At 45.1% G+C, this 25,479-nt stretch overlaps 1 protein-coding gene across 1 annotated transcript; it reads right to left on the bottom strand.

The window, feature by feature from the left end:
- LOC310775012 (sodium channel protein type 4 subunit alpha A-like) lies at positions 1-24,700 on the bottom strand (the record flags this gene model as incomplete). Its single annotated transcript, XM_083635088.1, has 25 exons — positions 24,485-24,700; positions 22,185-22,348; positions 21,966-22,046; positions 21,724-21,852; positions 21,495-21,586; positions 20,952-21,236; positions 20,797-20,860; positions 20,071-20,212; positions 19,713-19,910; positions 18,793-18,969; positions 17,675-17,804; positions 16,476-16,714; positions 16,194-16,367; positions 15,719-16,075; positions 10,752-11,216; positions 7,401-7,539; positions 7,092-7,246; positions 6,820-6,993; positions 6,564-6,686; positions 4,654-4,935; positions 3,965-4,018; positions 2,753-2,894; positions 1,979-2,076; positions 1,412-1,682; positions 1-1,295 (listed from the first exon to the last, which is right to left on the bottom strand). The coding sequence occupies exons 1-25, from the start codon at positions 24,659-24,661 to the stop codon at positions 1-3; spliced, it is 5,607 nt and encodes a 1,868-aa protein (XP_083491214.1). The 5' UTR covers positions 24,662-24,700.
- Between the last annotated feature and the right edge of the window lie 779 nt (positions 24,701-25,479).

Here is a 25,479-nt window from a genome sequence, read left to right as displayed (position 1 = left end):
CTATACAATCGACTCTCGTAAGTTTTCCGGTAAGACGAAGACCATTCGGTGTGGGGCAGAATGTAACACAACCTCACTGGTAATCTCGACGGGTACAACCATGAGATTCGGCCCGATGGGTTCTGGACCACTCTGGGCCACCAGAGACAGTGTCTCTGGCGTGACAGGCTCTCGACTCGGTCGGGATCGCATAGCAGCCTGCTCCATCTCCTCCGCAAGGTCCGCGTCGCTCCCATAAAGCACTCCCATCTTTAGCGCGAGCAGCCCCTGTTTCTCTGGCGGCTCCTCGCCTCCGTCATTTCTGTTCCGCCTCTTGGAGCGGCGCATAAAAGAGGCATGGCGTATGGAGCGTTTCAGCAGGTGTTTGCGGTACGCCCTCTGAATGACGACGGCCGCCAGCTCCTCCTCTTTGCGGCGCAGCGTGGTGGTGATGGGCGCGAAGGAGTCTGAGGTGGGGTTGCTCGATGCAAACTTAGCCTCCATGCTCAACCGCATCGCCGCCATCTCCACCGTATCTCCCAGGACCATCTGAGTGACGGCCATCAGAAGGTCCATGCTGTGGATCCTGTCCCCGATCACCAGGGGCAGGTCCATTTCCATCAGACGCAGCCGGTTGGGCTTGGCCACCTTCAGCGGCATCTGCAGGGCGTCACAGAAATCGGACAGCCGGCCGTAGTCGATGAACTGAGTGCCTTCCGTGTCAAACCTCTCCCAAGTCTCATTGAACATCTCAAAGTCCTCCTCGCAGAGCAGGTCTCCGCTCTCCTCCTGGGCCACATTGAAGTTCTCCAGGATGATGGCAATGTACATGTTGACCACTACCAAGAACGAGATGATGATGTAGCTGCAGAAGAACATGATGCCCATGGCCGGGTTGCCGCAGTTGCCCCTCACATCCGAGCCTGGGTTCTCAAAGTCGGGCTCACAGTCCGGAGACTCGCTGTTCAGGATGGGGAGCAAAAGCCCGTCCCAGCCCGCTGATGTTGTGATCTCAAACAAGCAGATAATGCTGCCGCCGAACGTCTCAAAGTTAAAGATGTCGTCGATTCCAGCCTGCCTTTTAATATAGGCAAAGTTAGACATGCCAAATATGGAGAAGATGAACATGATGAGGAAGAGCAGGAGACCGATATTGAATAGGGCAGGCAGTGACATCATCAGAGCAAATAGCAGCGTCCGAATGCCCTTGGCTCCTTTAATAAGACGCAGAATTCTGCCTATTCTGGCCAGTCTGATCACTCTGAACAGAGTGGGTGACACAAAGTATTTCTCAATGAGGTCTGCAAGCATTATACCTGAAATAAAAGAAGATGAACTGCAGTTAGGGGGTGCATTGAATAAGGTCTGAACATACTATAATTGCAATTCTATTTCCAATCAATATGATTCAAAGCTGCTATTAGATACCCACCAGAAATAGACAAGATGACCACAACAAAATCAAAGACATTCCATCCATTGGTGAAGTAATACTGTCGGAGGGCAAACATCTTTAACACGCACTCTCCGGTGAAGACGACGATGAAGGCGACGTTGACTTGAAAGAGGAAGTGCTCCTTCTCTGCACTTTGGTCGTCCGTCTCCACCATCATGGTCACCATGTTGAGGCAGATCAGGACCATGATGAAGATGTCAAAGAACTGCTGACTGATGAAGTCAAACACCACGCCTTGGATTGGGTTCTTCGGGTCAGAGGGAGGGGGACAGAAACACACATTCCATGGGGTCATTGGGCCTGTTCACACCACTGCTGTGCAGAGAAGGTTAATGCTGAGGTCAGTGATGACACCATCATGCCACGCATGCCAAGCTGATGTCTCATCGGCTTGGCTTCCCTTGTTGATACGTATAAACTTCAATCAATGCAGTTAGATACCAGTTTAGATTCATTCCAAGAACATATGGCATGCATCACAACACACTAATTACTAATATTATCACTGGCTGAAATAAAAATGTGCTTATAAAATGAACACACTGTTGGTCGTGGAATTGGCTTCTGTGGCTTCTTGGCACCGAGTTTCTTCATGGCTTCATAGTATTTCTTTTGCTCCTCAGTCATAAATAGGTCTTTATCTCCGTGCAGACACAACAGAACAGACACAACAGCACAGACACAACAGACACAACAGAACAGACACAACACAATACAAAGATCATTATGGGGATCAAAATATGAAATGACAACTGCTCACAAATGCGTATAACCAGAGGTTTTCAAAGTGGGAGGCAGGCCTCTCCAGGGCGCTCCAAGCAGTTTCGGGGAAGGCTCAGTGAGTGGAAGTGTGGGGGGCGGGGGAGGGGCGAAGGGGGGGATTGTTATTAGATTAGTTATCAAATGGAGATCACATAGAATAGGCTAAATGTGTGGGATTTGGTTAAAGATAGTTCAGAGATACAGTAGTAGTTTGGGGAATTTTACTGTTTTTCCAACTTTCCCAGAGTCAGAAAGAAATACATGCCTTCAGACATACCTTCTTTATGTATTTGGTGTAGTCCGAAGTATGTCAAACAGCAATATCAGGCTATCTTGGCTCAATTGTTGAATGTCTATGTGATCAGATAGCATAATCATGATCCAATAGGCATCTAGGAATTGAGTGAGGGGGACGCCTTTTTCCAAGCTTTGCCTGGGGGAGGCCCACAGTCTCAGACTATGAAAACCCCTGCTTTAAACTGAAACACATGTGTCATTTATAGGGAAATCTGGTATTCCAACAGTTGGAATTTCTCATTTCAAGCAGTGTGACACTTATCTTTTTCTTCTGCTGGTTGAAATTGTCAATAATGACACCAATGAAGAGATTGAGTGTGAAGAAGGAGCCAAAGATGATGAAGATGACAAAGTACATGTACATGTAGAGGTTGATCTCATAAGAGGGTTGCTCCTCCACCTACAAGGAGCAAGACATGTCATCTTATTAAAATATTCTTTTGACGAGTGGGCAGTCCGCCCCTTCACATTTTCTTTTAATCTCTTATTAGGTAGGACATATGAGTGGGGAGATCAGTATAGTCGGTTATGGTGGAATTCGATCCTATCCTAGCCAGGAAAGGCACGCGTTGATCCACAGATGGGACTCACTTCACCATCACCATCTGCACTACAACGTCTGATCATGAACATATCCAATGATGTCAGAATGCAAAGTGGCAAGAGAAGGCGAAGGGGAGGGAACGTATATCAACCCCTCAACTAAGCAGCTGGATTAATCTTCTTGGCTGCACTCCAACAAGTTTTATATGGCTAGATTTTTTTTTACTTAATTTACTTACTGTCTCAAAATACAGTTATTTGGGGATTTAATTGTTGGATAATACTGATATTTTAAAGTAGAGAAGTAGAGAAAAAAATCTGATTTTCTTTGTGAATTAATAAAATGGATTCAAGCCCCCCCCCCAAAAAAAGTTTAAGATACAAACGTACTATAATTGTAATACTGTACTATTAAGTAATTTTCTAACACACCAAAAGCAAAGTATATAGTGACACAATTTTGATGAAACGAGGTAGGCTAATGTAGACAGACAAAAGAGATTTCAAATAATGAAGAAGAAAAAAGTTCCAAGGAATGTCCTGGGAACAAACTAATGTTTAATTAAAGGCGTACTACTTAGGGAGACTGTAAAAAGGAAGTTAACAACAAACTGAATTCAAGATGCAATACTTTATTGGCCATGTCAACAGAGTTGATTGGGATTTGTCTTAATCAGCTCACAGACATAGACAAGCCAATAAAACCAAAATGAACAAATAGCAGAATACACCAATTCACCAAACACCATGTAGCCTATTAGACACTACAACGCTACACCATAAAGGGGGGGGGGTTTAGCTGCAACAACACTGGATAGTGTTTAACGTGTGATGTAGACCCACTGGATAAGTGCTACAAGTGCATAATAATAGAGTAATAAAATTCAATACAGTAAAATATTGAAATTGTAAACAATAACTACGTACCTCTCTTGAGTCAACTGCAGCATACATGATGTCCATCCAACCTTTAAATGTTGCCTGCAAACAGAAAGCATTGTTTTCAAGGAAAATGTAGATCAGGGGTGGCCAAACTTTTTTGGTTGTGGGCCGCATACAGAAAAATATAAGGAGTCGCGGGCCAAACAATATTAAGCGTGGCAGTTTTTGCGGCAAAAAAAATTGGACCAGAAAACCCTTTTCCCAGAAAAAATGTAATTTCTACCTAAATAAATATATGACACATATAGTTTATTGATGTGCTCACCTATTACAATGGGTATTTCTGTATGTTTTCAAATTTTCTTTTCCTGTGCCAACAGGTTAAGACAGAGATCATTTAACATAACATTAGTATTAAACATTAATTCAGTATTAAAAATGTTTAAAAATAAATAGACCAGGTCAGGGTACTCAAGTAGCCTATAACCCATTTTCAATGGTTTTAAATTGAAAAAACGAAATGTTTTTTCGTTTTCGTTTTCAGTTTTCAGTTTTAAACTTTAAAACAGAAAAACTGAAAAGTTTTTTTTTTTTGTGTGTGCTAAATTCATGGCGGGCCACTTAAAAATGGGCAGCGTAGAGTATAGATCTGTTTCACAGTCTATCGTACCAGCAGTGTGTCAAACACCAACAACCTCTTTTTGTGAGCATATCATTGAAGCAGTCTTGCTCACCACTTGAAGCAGGGACAGATAGCCCAATCCAACATTGTCAAAGTTGACCTTGACGTTGGCCCAGTGGGCATCCTGTGTGGCTTCTTTGATGGCCATGCAGTCGCTGAAGTTGTTGACCTCAGTCATGGGGAAAAGCTCCTCTGAGGTGGTGTTGATGCAGCGGTAGAACTTTCCAGCAAACAGGTTGACCCCCATGATGCTGAAGATGAGCCAGAAGATCAGACACACCAGCAGCACATTGAAGATGGAGGGAATGGCTCCCACTAGAGCATTCACCACCACCTGCCCAGCAGAGAGGATGCTGTTTCAATGTAAACAAGGATACTGCATGGAGAACAACACTCTAAAAAACAAGTCCGTCAACTGCAACAATCATGTATGTTTATCCATGGAGGTACTTTCACAACAAGTACCATAACCATCTCAAAATATATTCACACAATAATAATAAATCATATATGCCAACATATGTTCAAAGTCAGGGAACTTTTATTACATTTTTGGTTAGATTTAATTCCCCAAAGACAATGATGTCTTGGACTATTTTCAATAATGAAGACTAAGTAGCAGCTAATGCCCAGTTCAGGTCATATCACAGTGCACGCCCCCTTTCTTTGAGGTTGTACACCCCATTCAATGTTAGGCTCGCCCCCTTTCTCTGATGCCGTCTCCTCACCCATTCACAGTTTACCACACATGTGGCAATAACCAATCAGCCCAAGCTATTCCATTCCAGCTGATCCCAATCACCTAATCAGCGTAGTATATCAGGGTCCATGTTTTACTCTGTTTGCTATGTGCTGTGTATGTGCCATGTGTCATTCTCAGTTGCTGATCATCATCGCTGAAGCAGTCGTTTTCGCCCCACCTCCTCCCCTGACCACCACCATCATCATGACTCCTGATTCAAGAATTCCCTATGGGGGATTTCCTATCCTATTCTTCACTGACGACGCCCTCTCATCATCTCAGGAGAGCGTCATCATATCATGGAGTCATACGCCAAAATTAATTTGTTGTATCGTTAAAGCTTGTTATACTTTCTACTAGTCTCTCATTATTGAAAGAGTCTTTTGTTTGCCAGAGTAACAAACTTGCTATGAGCCATTACTATGCTCATTCAATGCCATCATCAACGTCACACTGGTAGGCTTACCTCAGTCAGCTCTGTTACAGCACCCATGGTGTAAGCATGCAGTCAACAAACATGGTAAGGGAAAGCCAGTCAAGTTAGTAGGCTATAAGGGGCTGTTCAAACACGACGTGTGTTTTTCACATCAGAACGCTTTGGAAATCATGTCGAGAGCGCTTCCAATGCGCACAGAACACAGCGCACTGAGCTTTTCTATGTGTTTTGTTTTACAAAGTAAAAGTAAAAAGTTTGTAGTACAGCAGTACAGTTCAGGACGCAACGATCACACAGACGGTAGCCAGCTAGTTTTGTCTGTTTGTTGTTGTCGATTGTTCGCACTGTAAACATGAAAACCAGATTATTGGCAATTGTGGCAGCAGCAGAGGTTGAAGATCCCCCTGGCAGGAGAAGAGGTAGGAGGAGTGACTGACGAGCAGTGCGCTTTTCCTCCAAATGTTCAACTTTCTTCAGCTTGAGACGCCCAGAGCGCTCCGCCCAAAAACACTAGCCGCCCAGAGCGCTTAAACGCCAGGTGCTGTCCTAGAAAGTGGAGCGCTCCTAGCGCGTCCTGACCATAGAGAATGAATTGCAGAGAGGCGCTGGCTTCTCAAATACACACGTCCTGTCTGAACAGCCCCTAAGAGTGCATTAAACATCATATGTTTGGCATCTTGTACATCAATGCTAGACATGCACATCATTCAAACGTTGTGGTCCAGTACTCAGGTTCACTAAGTGCATAAAGTAATGAAATGAGGACCAATAGCCATTAACTCACCCTCATCCCTTCAAATCTTGACAGTGCCCGAAGAGGCCTCAGGGCCCTGAGTGTTCTGAGAGATTTGATTGGTCCAAGATCATCGTAGCCCAGCCAGCTGGCACCTAAACTAATGAGGGAAACCTGTGGCAGAATGGAAACATTTCATCTGAAAAAACCTGTTCCATGTCAAACTGAAACTCGTGAAGCGTAAAACACTTTCTTCCGTTTAATTTTCACAGACAGGCCAGCATTAAAACAGGATTTCAAAACTTACATCTACGATGAAAAAGTCCAACCAACACCAAGCGTTTGTGAAGTAGGTCTTGAAGCCATATGCCACCCATTTAAGGAGCATCTCAATGATAAAGACGTAGGTGAATATTTTATCGGCCGACGCAAGGATAATTTTGATGGTTCGCCGTCTTTCCACGTGTATGTCTTCAAAGGCCTGCCGAAAAGAGATACACGAGACACTTGAAGTCTCGACGTGATCATAAAATGCTCTCTAAATTTGTGTTTCACTGACTGACTGATGACAACACTCACCAGAGCTCCACTACTGAGGAGGATCATAAAGATGATGAAGGTCTCGAACCAGTCGTGCTCCACGATGGTGTAGCACGTCCTGCGGAGGTTCCACCAGGTCTTGCCTTTACCTTGTGTGATGTCAACAGTTAGACATGGCCAGCGCCTGATACACTCTGAAGGGAGAAGGGATATCAAAATTAACCCATTCATTAATTAATGATTAATTAATGATTCGCTGTATTATTTCAGAGCAATTTCCGCCTACATTTGTGTCTATGGGGGCACAGACACAAGCAGTGCTACGCATGAACAGTGTGTTTATCATACCGTCAGTGAAGCAGGCCTCCGGTTCCACTGGCTCCTCCTCTTCCTCTTCCTCCACCTCAGGTTCAGGCTCAGGCGGCTGGTAATCCACTGTGCTGCACACTGAAGAATCATCATCATCATCATCCAGCACACCCATCAGCTAGCCAAGAGACGAAAGGGAGGCGGAGTTACTGAGCCACCAGCAAAATGAAACATAATTACCATTTCACCCCCCCCCACCCCCGCAAGCATAAATAAATAGCCTATATTTCATCATCTTCACATGGATCTGAACTGGTAGCAAGGGTTGCTTTCTTTTGGACGTACTGTAAATGTAGAGACACTCGAGATAATTCTGAGTTCATCTACAGAGTTACTCACTTTGACAAATCCTGGTCGGTGATGTGCAGCTTGTAACATTTCCTGAAAGAGCACAGGAGCAGGAAAGGGACTGTTGTTAACGAGTGTTCAAGAGCAGCAATTAGGCAACAAAAGAGGAATACTCAAACATGTTCCTCGTGCATTCATAAGGCTACATCAACTAGCCTCTTACAGGACACGGCTGAATGGGAAACAGACCCTTATGAGCTGAGATGACGTTTCTGAGCGAATAACTTACGATTACGAAAACTTTATTATCCACAAGTGGAAATTCGTCTTTGGTTCCACCACGGACACATCTCAAAAGCATACAACACAACAAAACACATGAAACAATGCAATGTGACAAGAAGAAACATGACTAGACATCCACAGAATGACCACACATCCACAATACAGTCAACACACATTCATCCACACCCAAAGGCACACCGATGCACAAAAGTAGGCTACCTCACAATACAGGTCAAAAGTACAAATCATAGGTCTACTACCTGTCCAATTCAAAAACAATTTAAAAAACCTTCAGGAAAAAACCTGCTGTACAAAAAACCTCAGCAAAGTAAGAAATAAAAAAACACCACCCTATGCAGTATCTACCGCATCCTAGTTTTATTTATTGCCATGAAAGCATCTGGGACAAAGGACATCTTATAGATGTCTCTCTTTGCATATCATTTTTCTCTTTGCCATATCATTTTAGATGTTTATTAACCTCAAAATATATACCCGTTTATTCCTATTGAGGAGCCTCAGCCTACCCCAGCATGCATTGAGCTGAACGCACCTTGGACAGGTTGCCACTCCATCATCGGATAACACTGACAGACAAAAACTCACAGCTAGTAGTAGGGACAATTTAGAGACAACAATTCACCTCCCTTGCATGTTTTTATATCTGCGGAGGAAACCTACGCAAATACAGGAAAAACACGCAAACTCCACACAGACCCGAGCCGAGATTGGAGAATGTTCCGTCTGTACAAATAGCAATCTGTGTGCACTGGGGAGGAGGTGGATGATGCTATACTGACATTTTTAACAATCCCAGCTATTACACAAGACAAATACATAGCCAGCAGCAGCACAGCTCCTGTAGCACATTGGTTACTCCTTGGATGGGAGAAAACCTGGTGGTGCCTGGAAGTGGTGTTGGCTAACTCTTCCCTCTGGTCTCATGATGAACATCCCCAATGCTTCCGGGCAGAGGCAAGAACTCTGTCCTCCTCAGTGTCCTGTGAGTCAGAACTCTGTCCTCAGTGTCCTGTGAGTCAGCACTCTGTCCTCAGTGTCCTGTGAGTCAGAACTCTGTCCTCAGTGTCCTGTGAGTCAGAACTCTGTCCTCAGTGTCCTGTGAGTCAGCACCATCCTTTGGGATGAGATGTTAAACTGAGGTCCTGACTCCGTGGGCAATAAAGATCCCATAGGCACGCATCACAAGAGTAGGAGTGTAACCCTAAACCCCCCCAACGCCCCCCAACCCCCCCTAACCCCCCCAACCCCCCCCAACTCCCCCCAATCAGTCCAGACCTGTGATGTGTGAACGTGAATGAATTTCTCCCAAAGCCAGAAACACGAGAGCCAAGACGACGGTGTGTGTGTGTAGAGAAATTCGATATAGCCCTGCTATTACTCCTCCAAGAGTTAGTGGGCGCTGTGCACTGCTGCAGGCACAGTGTCCTGGGATGACCTTTAGGTCAGAGGTTATAAAAGTTCTCCTCGGCCTATGCTCGGGGTCATTTGCAAGCTCAGGTAGACAGGGATACTAAGCTGCATTGGCCCGGATCCGGTTAGACTTTTGGTTTTTGTGAATACATCATTTTTGCAACTTTAACGCGAGTATATTGGACTTATTTAAGGGTCAATTAAACTTCTCACCACAGGTGTCTACAAGAGATCAATCCTACAGCCTCTCCATTGACAGTGAATTTAAAGGTCGACGTTATGGATGCAGTAACAGCAGCACCCAGTTTACATTTACAGGGACACTGGCATGTTGCCATGTTAGCATTACACGGACAGCAAAGCTCATAATCCGTGTTGGTACAAGAGCACACCCTCCATGCTATGCGCAGACTGCAGCGGCGTTTGTCACATGCCCATTCATTTTGTATTGGATACATGGCCAGGTATACCAGCATGCTATCCAAGGCGACGAGCGGCAGACTGCAGCGACGAGAGGAGGGGCCAGTTTGAAAGCGACCAATTGAGGACGGTCCGGAAAGACATCAAGACAGCCAATCAGGCTGCAGCACCAAGCCACTAGCAGGCGACAGCAGGCGTGTACACACGCGACAAATGCTGCAGCAGTCGGCCCGTAGCGTTAGAGATATTATATTGCTAACAGGAAGAAGCTGTTCTGTTTCTACATCTCTGCTGTGTCTCCACTGCAAATTTCAGCCCAGTGAAAATCAAAAGCTACTGACAGAAACGAAATATTGAGGTGACATTTTTTCAACGGTTAATTCAAAGACTTCAGACAAGAGAGGAGTGTTTTCTTCATAGCATTGATCTTTCTAATCCATCACCGCATCATGGCATTTACTCTTATATATACCAGGGTCAACCTGGGGTCACAGGTCAAACTGGGGGCTTGGTGGCTTCGTGTAATGATGTAATGTTGTGACATTGAAGGGTTGAACTCCTTGCTGTTGGTGTGATGTTTTCATCAGCCATGTTCAGCTGTCAACACATGATGAGCGGTCTAGGCTGTCCTCACCATGCTGATATGTCATCATGGAAGTGCTCATATTGGGAAGTAATACAAATCTTTAAAAAAAAAAGTCACTTGAGAAAAATTCGAATGACACTTTATCAAGTGTTACAGAACTGTTTAAGACAAGAAAGCACAGGTTAATTCAAGCATCAACAGCCATAGATAAATAGATAGATCGATAGATAGATAGACAGACAGACAGACAGACAGACAGACAGACAGACAGACAGACAGACAGACAGACAGACAGACAGACAGACATCTATTTTTCCTACCGTGTGCTGCTGCTTATTTTCCACATCTGAAATCTCAGAGGCGGCATCATCATCATCCTTGTCTTCCTCATCATCCTCCCCGAGGTTTTCAAAGTCTGACTCTCCCTGGGCAATTGGCACATTGAGATTGAACTCTCCATCCACTATGAATCCAGAAGGTCGGCCTTCAACTAAACAATTCGTTATCCCATCTGCCATTGTCAAACTCTGATGACTGGTGTCCAAGTGGTTCATTTCAATGCCTTCTGTTTTATCGTCTGCATCATCTGGCTGGTCCTCTTCAGGCTCCTTGGGCTTTCTGCCCAGGATCCGTAGGACCAATCCAACGATGAAAGCTTTGGCCCAGTCGATGCCCCGTGTGATCCTGCCGATGGCTATCTGGAGGTTGTTCATCTCCCCGTCCTCGCCCCCTGCTGAGAGGTTGCTGAACGAGCTGAGCAGCAAGGCCAGGAAGAGGTTCAGCACCTGAGGACCAGGATGTGACACGGACATGTGAAGGAAGGATGGAGGAATGGAGAAATACACTTGAGCGTTTTAAGTTGACATTGGAAGCATAAAGTTAGATGTCCAAACAAAAGATAGTTTACAAAACTGAAAAACACAATTCAAAGTAATGCCTCATGAAGCGAGCAATGCTCTCGGTCTCATGCTATCGGTCCTGTTCCTCTGGTACCTTTAGGAGATGAGCGAGAAAAGTTGATTATTACCTGATGTGCCGTGAAAAGTTGGAAAAGAAAAACTTTCTCGTGTAGATTAGGATATGCACGGTCTTTCTTTAGTAAGTTGGGCTATTTATAGCTAGCAGAATGTATCCGTCTATGTGTGTAGCAGAGATGCTCACAAGTCAATTTTTGCAAGTCCAAGTCAAGTCTCAAGTCGTGGAGGGGCAAGTCCAAGTCCCTATGGATGAGTGTTCTATCATCTGCTGCATGCCGTCCGGTCTGCTTAGAACACTGCATAGCTAAAAGTAAGGGATTCAAAGCATACTATTATCCTCACTCCTTATCCATTAGAATACAGTAGCAGCAATGATTAGAGATGACATTAGTAGGAAATATTTCCTTCATGGTTAATGCACCAAAGAAATAAAAAATTAATCTAGAAAAATATAAATTGTTCACAAGTCCCAAACCTTCAAGTCCAAGTCAAGTCTCAAGTCTTTGAGGATGAGTCTCAAGTCAAGTCTCAAGTCACTGTGTGTGTGTGTGTGTGTGTGTGTGTGTGTGTGTGTGTGACTCAAGTGCGACTCAAGTCCAAGTCTCAAGTCCCAAGTCCCCATCTCTGGTGTGTAGTCAGTGATTCGGAGTCACATTTTCCTAAATGTGATACATTTTTCTATAGTTGAGTCAATGCAACTCAACTTTTTTGAGAATTATACTGGTGAAAATGCGATGTGTGATTGCAAGTGAAAAGAACAATGTATCGGTGGAATCACTTTACTAAGTGAGTATTGATACATGCTGACGTTTTTAATCACATGGCTTTGGCCAAACTACAACACTGACCTAAACGCAACCCTCTTGAGTGGCTCAAATACACACGACGTAGTATCAAGTTGGCCTTGTGATGCCACCTCAATAAATATGATGTTGTCTGCAGAGGCAGCTATCTTTAGTGTCTAAAACCTGTTAGTCAATTTCTCGGTTCCTATTTCCCAGGTTTAGCGGGAGATCATGGTTACACGGGCCGGGGGGCATTCCAGTGTAGGAGCTGTGAATCAGGCTGAGGGAAAGGCTGAGCTGGACAAAACACAAGCCCCGCAGCCAGGAGGGGAGGAGCCCCGCAGCGAGGAGGAGGGGAGGAGCCCCGCAGCGAGGAGGGGAGGAGCCCCGCAGCGAGGAGGGGAGGAGCCCCGCAGCGAGGAGGAGGGGAGGAGCCCCGCAGCGAGGAGGAGGGGAGGAGCCCCGCAGTGAGGAGGAGGGGAGGAGCTGGACGGGGAGTGGCCAACAGAGATGAGGAATCTTGAGGGAAAACGTCAGTTGTAGCAGGTGAGAGCAGACGGACAGCTTGTGAACATCCATCAGTGAAAGAATGTATATCACTATAGTCTAAGGCAGGGATACTCAACTTTCACTTTCGTGAAATGATAGGAGGCCAGGGGCCAGTTAATAAACAAACAATATACATTTTTCTGTAGTGGATTGTCAGCCAGAGTTTAGTCTGACAATGTTGTGCACACCGGATAGTTAGTTAGGTTAAGTTAGTTAAGTTAAGTACATACACAAGTGCCTGGGTAGCAAGCAGACGGCGGTATTTGACAATTTAGCAGCTAAATCATAGATTATTGAAAGATATTCCATATTCCAGACTGAAATGCTATAACAGAAGTGGAGTAGGCTATTGGCCAGAATGACATGAACATTTGGACACTTATTCAGCGTGTATCTTGCATGTTGCGTTCAGGTGCACTGTAAAAAAAAAAAAAAAAAAAAAAAAAAAAATTGCAATTCCATCGCGGGCGGCATGTGGCCCGCGGGGCGTAAGTTGAGTATCACTGGTCTAAGGCAGACATTCAATAGTTATGGACAACGAATGGAGGAGTGACTTTGTGGATCCATGGAATATCTGTGTGTAGACATGAAGAAGCTTGACTCTTATTTATGCAGTGTTGTCACCAGATAATGTACCCTGCTTCCCAGAAGATTCCCCGGGTGCTTTCCCAGCTGCCTTTAATATCATTCTGGTTGGAGCAGTTCCAGCATGCTGCCTGATAACATCAGAGGTTGAGTCCTTGTTTTCAGGTTTCTAGTGTTGAAAGAGAATTCCTTATGTCTGTAATTGATGATTGGACTATTTTATACCGTAGGAATTAATAATAATAATCGATTGGATTTATATAGCGCCGGTTCAAGACACTCAAAGCGCTTCACATATCAGGGGAGGGAGGGGGAGGGAACTCAACTCATCCACCACCGATGTGTAGCACCCACCTGGGTGATGCTGCATGGCAGCCAATTCTAAAATGGAGTGGTTCTCCACTTAAAGAAGGCATATGCCTGCCCGGTAGATGCCCAAACTATCTATTGAGATGAGATCTTTCAGGAATGGTTTTGGAACAAGAAGGATAACAGCAAACAGCAACAATAGAACCAGTATGCCGACCATGACAATGAGAGTCAATCCACTGTGCTCACCAATTGACGAGGCAATGTGATTACCTCTCCATCAATTAGGGTTCCCCAACAGCCAATCGGCTGCCCCCTCACTCTGCTCGCTCAGCTGTCTACAGCCAATCGGCCGCCCCCTCACTCTGCTCGCTCAGCTGTCTACAGCCAATCGGCCGGCCCCTCACTCTGCTCGCTCAGCTGTCTACAGCCAATCGGCCGGCCCCCTCACTCTGCTCGCTCAGCTGTCTACAGCCAATCGGCCGGCCCCCTCGCTCTGCTCGCTCAGCTGTCTGTGTGGCGGCATGCTTACTTGAGCTGGAGCTTAGCACTTACTCAAGGTCAAAACCACTGTTTGCTGGCTCATGTCATTTGATTTAAATAGAAACCCTCGCCCCATTAACGGTGTAAGTATGTCATGTCTCTTTGGAGCCGTGCATTTATGCTTCACTTTCAAGTATAGGTGTAGGGTTGGATAGTTGAGGGGGCGATGGCCGATGGGGTGTGTGTGAGTGTGTGAGTGAGACACACAAAAAAAAAAACATAGTAGTTTTGGCACAGACCTCATGGCGATTTCCTTTTCATTTCTATGAATAACCCAACAGGAAATGCTTTGGGCGCTTGTCATTAAATATGATGCTTGATATGATGCCTGTATGTGATCGTCTGCATGTCCTTCTGTGAGGCCAAGTTAGAATGTCATGGGCAGTTCTTGCATGCCGGACATTTTGCTGCTGCTTCAATCATGCCAACTCACCGACACACCGTGAACTGAACAGCTTGATTCAACTGACTTCAATCAATCAGTTATTATCCATTTATCCGAATGACACGTTTTATTTATTTGAGTATACTCATAACATCTGCGCTAACTGGGACCATATACTGTATAACTCGGGTAACTTTTTTATTATTTTTTTTTTTTAGCACACTAATTTTGCAGTGTCAATTACATTTCTGTTTCTGATTACCTGGCAAAAAAATAAATCTCTCTCGTGTGATGAGATTCTGCCGTGGATATGCTGTGCTCATACTGCACTTTATTATATAATGCTGTAATGCCCCCCAGTGGAAACACTTTGATCCCCTAGCTGCCCGTCTGTCCTTGGAATCTGGCGGCTGCGGGGTTAACAATAGACTGCTGAGCCTGGCTGACCACAAAATCTCCTGGCATTATAATATGATAACTGTTAGATTTAGAGAGACTTTTGAATAGTGTGCCAGCTTTACAACTTAACAGTAGTGAGTGACAGTTGTTCAGAGCCTACGTAGTGCATGTGTTGTTGAGAGGCAGTGGCCATCTACTTAAAGGATTTATCTTGAATAAGCACTGACTATATATTTATACTGCCATCATGAACCTCAGAGTACCATAGTCTTAACTTTCATTCTGCTTCAACACAGCCACGAGACATGAAGAATTCATTTTATTTAACTCCTAAAGATATTATTTACTATAATACTATTTTTGTCAAATGGAATTGACTTGCCGACCATAACGTCAGTCTTTTCTGTTCACTAATACACTGATAATTCAGCTTTAAGGGTCAGGACAGTGATTAGTCTATGCCTATGTCTATGCCTATGTTATTGCACCTGTGCAAACAGAATGTTTAATCATGTTTTTAAGGTGTCTACGCTAGAAAAGAAAAGGAAAAGTTTACTGTTATTGCTTGTTGTTCTCTTGTTTTACTGCATCTATATGCCCTGTTTTTGCACTGTTATACTGTTATTTGCACTATGTTGTAACGGAGCCTACAGCACAATAATTTAACACGTGATACTTGTACTACGGAGTGACAATAAAAATCTTGAATCTTGAATCTTGAATCTAGTAATGAATGAGCATGTTGTTGCACTTACCACCAGATTCCCGATGACCATGACCATCATGAAGACGACCAGGCACATCCCAGTGCCGGCCACCTCCATGCAGTCCCACATGGTCTCGATCCACTCGCCGCAGAGGATGCGGAAGACGATGAGGAAGGAGTGGAAGAAGTCGTTCATGTGCCAGCGTGGCAACTCGCAGTCCGTGGCGATCTTGCACACGCACTCCTTGTAGCTCTTGCCGAATAGCTGCATCCCCACCACCGCAAAGATGAAAACGATGATGGCCAGCACCAAAGTCAGGTTGCCCAAAGCGCCCACCGAGTTGCCGATGATTCCGATCAGCATGTTGAGAGTGGGCCAGGACTTGGCCAGTTTGAAGACGCGAAGCTACCTCCAACACAGCACAACACGTAAACAAACACAGTGACAAGAAAGACGGTGAACATTCGTGGGGGAGAAATGTCGGTGTGTGGGTACATGGAAATTCAAACACTGTGTGTCTTACCAAACGGAAAGACCTGAGAACGGAAAGGCCCTGGACGTTGGCCAGCCCTAACTCCACCAGACTGAGTGAGACAATGATGCTGTCGAAGATGTTCCAGCCGACTTGGAAGTAGTAATACGGGTCCATGGCGATAAGCTTAAAGACCATTTCAGCTGTGAAGATCCCAGTGAAAACCTAAAAGGGGGGATAAATGTTCTTTTACGTGAACTGGCAAAATGAAAATCAGAGGCGTTGGATCATTTCTACAATATAATGTTACAATTTCAAGTGGTACATATTCACCAGATTCCCCACTGAGAGCATGTTGTCAAACTCTGGGCTCATGGGATAGTGCTCCATGGCCATGAAGAGGGTGTTGAGCACAATGCAGATGGTAATGGCCAGGTCGACGAAAGGGTCCATCACCACAAAGTGCACCCAGTCTCTAAAGACCACCCAAGGCGGCCAGCAGTCCCACTTCAGGAAAGTGTTGGCGAACTTGTACCAGAGAGGTGGACACGGCCTCTGAGCGTCCTCCAGCTCTAGATGAAGACAGAAGACAGCTCTAGATGAAGACAGAAGACAGCTCTAGATGAAGACATTAAACAAGATCAATGAGAAGTGCATAGATGTAAAGCCCCCCAGGAGGGATATGGGTGATTGACCAGCATTTAGTAAAGAAATAATATTTATTTCTGTATAGGTCACTATTAATTCTTGATAAGTGACAGGTTATTGAGCATACTGGATATTTTAGCTAAGCTAACACAAATTCTTTAAAAGTGTATGGTTTATCCCTTGGTGGTATGCAGGATACTCTGAAACAGTATGCAATGATGAGTCACATTAAAATGTCTTGTCTGTGCCAAGTTAGGCTTAAATAACCCAGGTAGGCTTAACGCCTTGAGGGCATGTCACCAGTGATGTCATAAATCCCACTGTGACATCATCAGTGATGTCATAAACTCACACATGTGCAAATAAACTAACAAACAAAATCCCTCATAAATCCCACTGATGAAATCTCACTGTGACATCATCAGTGATGTCATAAATCCCTCATAAATCCCACTGATGAAATGTCATAAATCTGACCTCATGAGTGATGCTGGCCTCATTGGCCACACAGCAGCTGAGCTGCGGGCAAGGCCGCACAGCGGCCGAGCTGCAGGACGGGCGAGCCTAGGAATCGAACAGGCGTAGCGCGCGAGATCCCTAGTACAAATAAACTTGCCTTGCCACTTCTCGTACATGCAATATGTTCTGTTGCTTAGCCACAAAACAGTGCCTTGAAACTGACAATATGTTATGCGAATATATTTTAGTGAGGTCAAACCCACCAAGTCTATAAAATCTTCAAAAATATAAGTCTTGGTAGTGCAAAATATTTAATACATAGAGATAATATTGTGTGATAATGAACTATGCTTTATGATTAGTATATGCAAATGTATTCATGATTAGTCACAAATATCAAGTTGATTTCTCTAACGGTACTGTACCTTCCATGGCTGCTGCGGTCAGCACGGTCAACGCACTAGCAGTTCTCTCTTTCAGGCCTTGTTCCTCCAGATGTAGCATGCTGTGCACAGAGCCCAATGACTTCTCCCTGCGTTCATCCTCTGCAGTGAACTGTAAGATAAGCTACAATTAACTCAAATGAATCAACTCAAGTTAGAATAAACCCCATAGATAGACCCCAGAGAACCTCATAGTCAGAAGTCAGCTATACAAGATCCAGTGCAATGATTTAAACTCAGTCAGGAAAAGTTTGAGTTGATTTCTAACACAATGAGCATCATTTCTTTTCGGTTGTTGATGGTTAGATGGTACAAAGCTTGTAGGACTGAGTGACAGCTGAACCTTCTCTATGATTGTGCCTCCACTGTGCATGCAGGTATTTCTATCTTTGAGGAACAAATATCCAGTGTTAGAACTTCAGCACTAACTGCATCATTTTGACCATTCAGACTCACACATGGGCAAAATGTGGCCCCAGGGCCGGACCTGGCCCCTGGACCATCTCAATCCGGCCCCCAAGGTCCTCAAAGAAAAACAAAACAACCCCCAAAAGCTGAATAAAAGGCAGAAATCTCATCTGCTACAGCCATTGGATTTGTATCACTATTATATCGGGAGATTAACGAGAAATTACCAAACACAGCGGGAGAGAGGGTTAAAAATAGGGAGACTCCCACGAAAAGCAGGTGTAGGCAGGTATAATCTCCAATATGTGGCCCTTCACATATTTGATGTGTGTCAGTATGGCCCTCTGGAGAAACAAAATTGCCCACTCCTGATTCAGAGCATTAAAAGATGGGAAGTATGTCAGTCAAATTTCCACAGTGCTGACAGTTGATCATTTGTGTAACTTTACATGAACAGGTCCTATTGTTAAAGGATACGATGAAAGTGAGAAATGTGATTTTCATTGCACTGGACCTTTAAGGTAAAGGTATATTTTGAAACGTCCAAATCCACTACTAGACCAATTATGCTGAATTCTAAAAACAAAACAACACGAGTAAAAAATAAAGTCACTTGCACCTAGGCAAATGATTGCCTTGACCTTTGAACCTAACCAAGTCAACTATGCAGGAGGAGGGTGAGAGGGACTAACCACATCCAGGGTGGCCACTCGGTGGATGGTCAGGCGGGGAACGAGTCTCCCGTTACAATCCTTGACAACGTCAGTGTCTTCAGCGCTCTGCTCGTCACCCGCCAACCCAGACAGCGTGTGCAGACTGAGCGACTTCCTGCTGGTTAGAGTTGCCTTACTCCCACCAAGATGGACCTGCTAGGAGACAGACACTTCTCTGTATAATTCTCACTTCATATTTTATAACAACAATATAGGTAAGCATCAACACTTCTGGTTCAACTTTTCTTTCTTTTTTTTGCAATTTCCACACTCTTGGTATTAAGCTCACAACAACAAGTACTAATTTATCAAACTAAACGCATACTAAATATAAGCACATAAACACATGAACACAGATAATTTACCATGGAGGGTAGTGACAGTCTACCTCAGGGGTTTTCAAAGTCTGAGACTGTGGGCCTCCCCCAAGACAAAGCCTGGAAAAAGGAGCCTCCCCCACTCAATTCCTGGATGCCTCTGGGATCATGATAATGTTGTTTGATCCCATAGATACTCAGCAATTGAGCCAAGATAGCCTGACATTGCTGACATACTTAGTTCTTTAGACGACACCAAACACATAGAAAAGTGTCTATCTGATGGCATTTCTTAGTTTCTGACTCTGGGACGGTGGGAAAAACTGACAGATTCCCCCAAACTACTGTATCTCGGAACTATCTCTTTAACCAAATCACACACATTTAGACTATTCTATGTGATCGCCTTTTAATAACTAATCTAATGTTTTTTTCCAATTTCTTTCCACAGGCCCGCCTCCCACTTTGAAAACCTCTGGTCTAGCTCACACAGGACACAGAGGCTAATATGTCAGACTAAATGGGGACATAATGATTAGCTGTGTGGTTAGCTGTGCCCACCCCTGCTTGTGATATAGCTACCTGCTCTTGATTCCTGAGTTGCTCCAGAAGCCGCTGGAACTCCTCCTCCTTCTCTCTGGCCTCTCTCTGAGTTGCCTCGTTCTGTTCATCATAAGCCATGGCTACCACAGCCAGGATGAGGTTGATGAGGTAGAAGGAGCCCAGGAAGATAATCACCACAAAGAACAGCATGTACGTCTTTCCAGCAGCCCGTAGGATCTGTATTATGGAACACAAAGAAGCTACGAGAACTAAGGACACAATTTTAACTCGTTGCAGGTTCCTACGTTTAGATTTCCAAATGAAAACGATGCGAGGTTTCATAATGTACGACCACAGGAGTCTTAATGAATTTGTGACAAATGAAAGATGTGCCAACCAGCTGGAAAACGTTCTCCCAGTAGTCCTGAGTCATTAGTCTGAAGAGAGCCAGGAAGGCCCAGCCAAAGGAGTCAAAGTTGGTGTAGCCAAAGTTGGGGTTTCTCCCAGCCTTCATGCAGGTGAATCCTTCTGGGCACCTCCTGTCAATCAGACAGCGGTGAAGACTCAGTTAAGTTAAGTTATCCTTTATTTATCCCCATGGGGAAATTCATGCTCTGCATTTGACCCATCCTCTACTAGGAACCTTCCTAGAGCTAGGAGCAGTGGGCAGCCACTGTGCAGCGCCCGGGGACCAACTCCAGTTCTTTTTGCCAGTGCCTTGGTCAGGGGCACTGACAGGAGTATTAACCCTAACATACATGTCTTTGATGGTGGGAGGAAACCGGAGCACCCGGAGAAAACCCACACGAACACGGAGAGAACATGCAACCTCCACACAGAAAGGACCTGGGATGGACCGGGGTTCGAACCCAGGCCCTCCTTGCTGTGAAGCAACAGTGCTAACCACTGAGCCACCGTGCTGGCAGTTTGCAGAGTCAGTTTGCTATTAATCGCTCCCTGTGTCTGAGCCTCCCCCAACCCTTCTATCTGTTTAAAGAAAATCTATAGCCAAGGCCAAGACGAGACAGTCATACTAACATAACATACATATAAGCATCACTTAAAATGTAAGCGTTAAAAATGTATCAGACAAAATTAGCATGGATGATATGAAGTAACATACCCTGCGTCAGAGCTGTTTCCACAAAGAAGAGCATCTGGGCTGCCTTCCAAATAATAGTGATTCTCTATAACCAAATCAGAAAAGAAACGGTATCAGATCCATTCCACTGAGGACAAAATGCTTAAAATAGCAAAGATGACTTGCGCTAAACCTACCAATATTATCAATATACTCCATGAAGTCGAAAGTACTGTTGGCATATGCTGTGTTGTTGAAATCCGCGGTATTGTTGAAAGACAGGGTGTCATTGAATATGGAAGTGGAGTTGAAAAACGTTTCATTGGTTGGGACGGGCCATCGCACACATTTGTGACGCAGATTCCCCATGAAGAGTTGAAGGCCAATAAGGGCAAAAACAGCGAGGGCAAAGACAGTCAGAATCATCACATCCACCATCTTCTTCACTGACTGGATCAACGCACCCACAATGGTTTTCAAACCTGATGATATACAAGGGACATAATCAGTGAAAGCTCGAAAGGAAAATATATGCTCACAAATGTAACAAATGATGAATCATCTGTAGATATATATATATATTAAAAAAAAGAGAGAATCAAAAGATGAAATGGTGAAGTTATATACTCACTTCATATATGAAGCTACCGGTATATACTCACACTGACTCACACTCAACAAACACTTTCCATTTCTTTAGTACACAAAAAAACACTTTGAATACATGGAGGAAGATGTACCAGGAATCACAGTAATTGTTTTAAGGGCTCGCAGTACACGAAAGGTCCTGAGGGCGGACACGTTGCCAAGGTCAACAAACTCAGTGATGTATCTGAGGAGAGACAGACACAATGCGTCAAAGCCCAGAAGAAACCCAGTGTATTCCTGTTCACAGTCCTATTCTGCACTGACATATCTGAACCGAATGGAATCATTTGGCTATATCAATGTGCGCTCAGATATACTCACGCCATGCTGATCACCATGAAATCCAGCCAATTCCATGGATCTCGAAGGAATGTAAAAGATCCGACACAGAAACCTCGAGACAACACTTTGGTCGTTGCCTCAAAGGTATAAATACCAGTAAAAACATACCTGGAAGGAAAATGTGCACCATAGGTTTCTAAAGAACAAAACATAAACTACTAGTTGTAGTCAATTTAAATACGAAGATAACTGATGGCAAAATACAACAGTAATATACTCACTCAACAGTTTTACTCCATGCTGGTGGATTGCTCATCGTCATGAACACACAATTTGCCATTATGGTAAGCATGATGAACATGCTAAATAATTTGAATCGGAGTTAAGGAAACTGACTTGGATATTGTATATAGTATATACTTATATATACATATATATACATCTGTCATACATAACTCACCAGCCACAGCACTTCACATTTGGTTGGAACGTAAAATAACACGAAATAACTTGCAAACACACAGAAAGAGCAGCAGAAAGGATATGAATGTATGAGAATTTTGATGGCTCCTCTCCTGACAATACTAAAGGGGCTCAGAATGTAGCAAGCCGGTTCAGCATTGAACCTGAAGATTGTGTTTCCTTTGGTGACAACAACGAATGTCTGAAAAACACAAAGAGACATTTTGCATTATGGCTGCAGTGCACACACACACACACACACACACACACACACACACACACACACACACACACACACACACACACACACGCACACACACACACACACACACACACACACACACACACACAGTGACGACAGTCTTGAAATAATACACTAAGATTCAACTGTGAAGCATGCATAGCAGTTATGCAGACGTGACGTGCAGTACAGTATGTGTTGCGTGAGGGATATTGTTTGCAGATGTTATAACTAATGGAATATATGTCAAGTGATACATCCTGCCATCCTGCCATTACAGGGGTATGTAAGGAAGGCAGTAAATATAGAATAGGAGTCAAGCTCATTAAACAGCCAAGTGTGTGTGCTGGTACTGACACTGCTATCAGCTGGGCCTGGGTGTGCTGGTACTGACACTGCTATCAGCTGGGCCTGGGTGTGTGTTGGGACTGACACTGCTATCAGCTGGGCCTGGGTGTGTGCTGGTACTGACACTGCTATCAGCTGGGCCTGGCTGTGTGTTGCTACTGACACTGCTATCAGCTGGGCCTGGGTGTGTGCTGGTACTGACACTGCTATCAGCTGGGCCTGGGTGTGTGTTGTACTGACACTGCTATCAGCTGGGCCTGGGTGTGTGTTGGTACTGACACTGCTATCAGCTGGGCCTGGGTGTGTTGGTACTGACACTGCTATCAGCTGGGCCTGGGTGTGTGCTGGTACTGACACTGCTATCAGCTGGGCCTGGGTGTGTGTTGGTACTGACACTGCTATCAGCTGGGCCTGGGTGTGTGTTGTACTGACACTGCTATCAGCTGGGCCTGGGTGTGTGTTGGTACTGACACTGCTATCAGCTGGGCCTGGGTGTGTTGGTACTGACACTGCTATCAGCTGGGCCTGGGTGTGTGCTGGTACTGACACTGCTATCAGCTGGGCCTGGGTGTGTGCTGGTACTGACACTGCTATCAGCTGGGCCTGGGTGTGTGCTGGTACTGACACTGCTATAAGCTGGGCCTGGGTGTGTGCTGGTACTGACACTGCTATAAGCTGGGCCTGGGTGTGTGCTGGTACTGACACTGCTATCAGCTGGGCCTGGGTGTGTGTTGGTACTGACACTGCTATAAGCTGGGCCTGGCTGTGTGTGCTGGTACTGACACTGCTATAAGCTGGGCCTGGCTGTGTGTGCTGGTACTGACACTGCTATAAGCTGGGCCTGGGTGTGTTGGTACTGACACTGCTATCAGCTGGGCCTGGGTGTGCTGTGCTGGTACTGACACTGCTATCAGCTGGGCCTGGGTGTGTGTTGGGACTGACACTGCTATCAGCTGGGCCTGGGTGTGTGCTGGTACTGATACTGCTATCAGCTGGGCCTGGGTGTGTGTTGGTACTGACACTGCTATTAGCTGGGCCTGGGTGTGTGTTGGTACTGACACTGCTATCAGCTGGGCCTGGGGTGTGTTGGGACTGACACTGCTATCAGCTGGGCCTGGGTGTGTGTTGGGACTGACACTGCTATCAGCTGGGCCTGGGTGTGTGTTGGGACTGACACTGCTATCAGCTGGGCCTGGGTGTGTGTTGGGACTGACACTGCTATCAGCTGGGCCTGGGTGTGTGCTGGGACTGACACTGCTATCAGCTGGGCCTGGGTGTGTTGGTACTGACACTGCTATCAGCTGGGCCTGGGTGTGTGTTGGTACTGACACTGCTATCAGCTGGGCCTGGGTGTGCTGGTACTGACACTGCTATCAGCTGGGCCTGGGTGTGCTGGTACTGACACTGCTATCAGCTGGGCCTGGGTGTGTGTTGGTACTGACACTGCTATCAGCTGGGCCTGGGTGTGTGTTGGGACTGACACTGCTATCAGCTGGGCCTGGGTGTGTGTTGGGACTGACACTGCTATCAGCTGGGCCTGGGTGTGCTGGTACTGACACTGCTATCAGCTGGGCCTGGGTGTGTGTTGGGACTGACACTGCTATCAGCTGGGCCTGGGGTGTGAGCTGGGCCTGGGTGTGTGTTGGGACTGACACTGCTATCAGCTGGGCCTGGGGTGTGAGCTGGGCCTGGGTGTGTGTTGGGACTGACACTGCTATCAGCTGGGCCTGGGTGTGTGCCGGCACTGACTTTCTGCGCTTTGTAGAAGGGGTCCAAGTCCTCCAGAGGGGTGTTCAGCAGCTCGGCCGGAGGGTCTCCGTAGATCATGGGCAAACTCTTGCCCGCCTCCAGATCAGATTTGGGGGCTGTTGGCCCGTCCGCCTCGTGGCTGCCGCCTACTTCTGCTGCCTTTTTCCTTTCCTCCATGAGCCTCTCGATCTCCGCCAGCGACTCTGGGGTGAAGAGGCGGAGCTCATAGCTGACTTGGTGAGGGAGCGGAGCCATCTTCGCATCGCGAAGGGATACCACCACACCGGGGTCTCTCTAGAGGGAACTGGAGGAGTGAATACAGAGAGCGGTTAGTCACCCCGTCATATACCCTGTCACCCACAGTCCGTTACATCGTTTTCTCTGACGTGATGATGATGGTCACCAAACGTACTGTATACTGTATTGTATACTGTACTGTGTAGTAGTGTATACTGTACTGTATGCTGTACACACAACAAACACAGCGGATGTTAGAATGTTAGAAATGTGACGCAAAAATACAATTGAGTCAAAAATTATGTATGACACAAACCTCAAACAATAGACCACATTCAGACCATATTAAAGACTTTGTAAAGTGAATTAATCTGTATTATATCGGTACAAAAAGCTCAGAGAAGAACGATTAAATGGTTCTTTTAGAGCTTGTGTGCAATGCGCCGTAGCATTTTGATTTGACTGAATTAATCCGTAAAGTGACAACTTATAAAACAGGATTCATGTTGTGTATATATACAGTATATATATATATATATATATACATACATACATACGGTACATACATACATACTAGGGGTGTCACGATACACTCAGTTCACGATACGATACATATCACGATACTGGGTTCACAATAACGATATGATACGATACGATTTTAACAATATTTTTTTAAACTTGAATAATGACAATATATGACTGGAAAAGTAGTATTTTATTTGAAATGCACAAATACAAAACATGCTGTTGTGGGAAAT

The sequence above is a fragment of the Poromitra crassiceps genome, assembly GCF_964638095.1.
Source record: "Poromitra crassiceps genome assembly, chromosome: 4".
Lineage (NCBI taxonomy): Eukaryota > Metazoa > Chordata > Actinopteri > Beryciformes > Melamphaidae > Poromitra > Poromitra crassiceps.
This window is presented reverse-complemented; position numbering and strand designations above follow the sequence as displayed.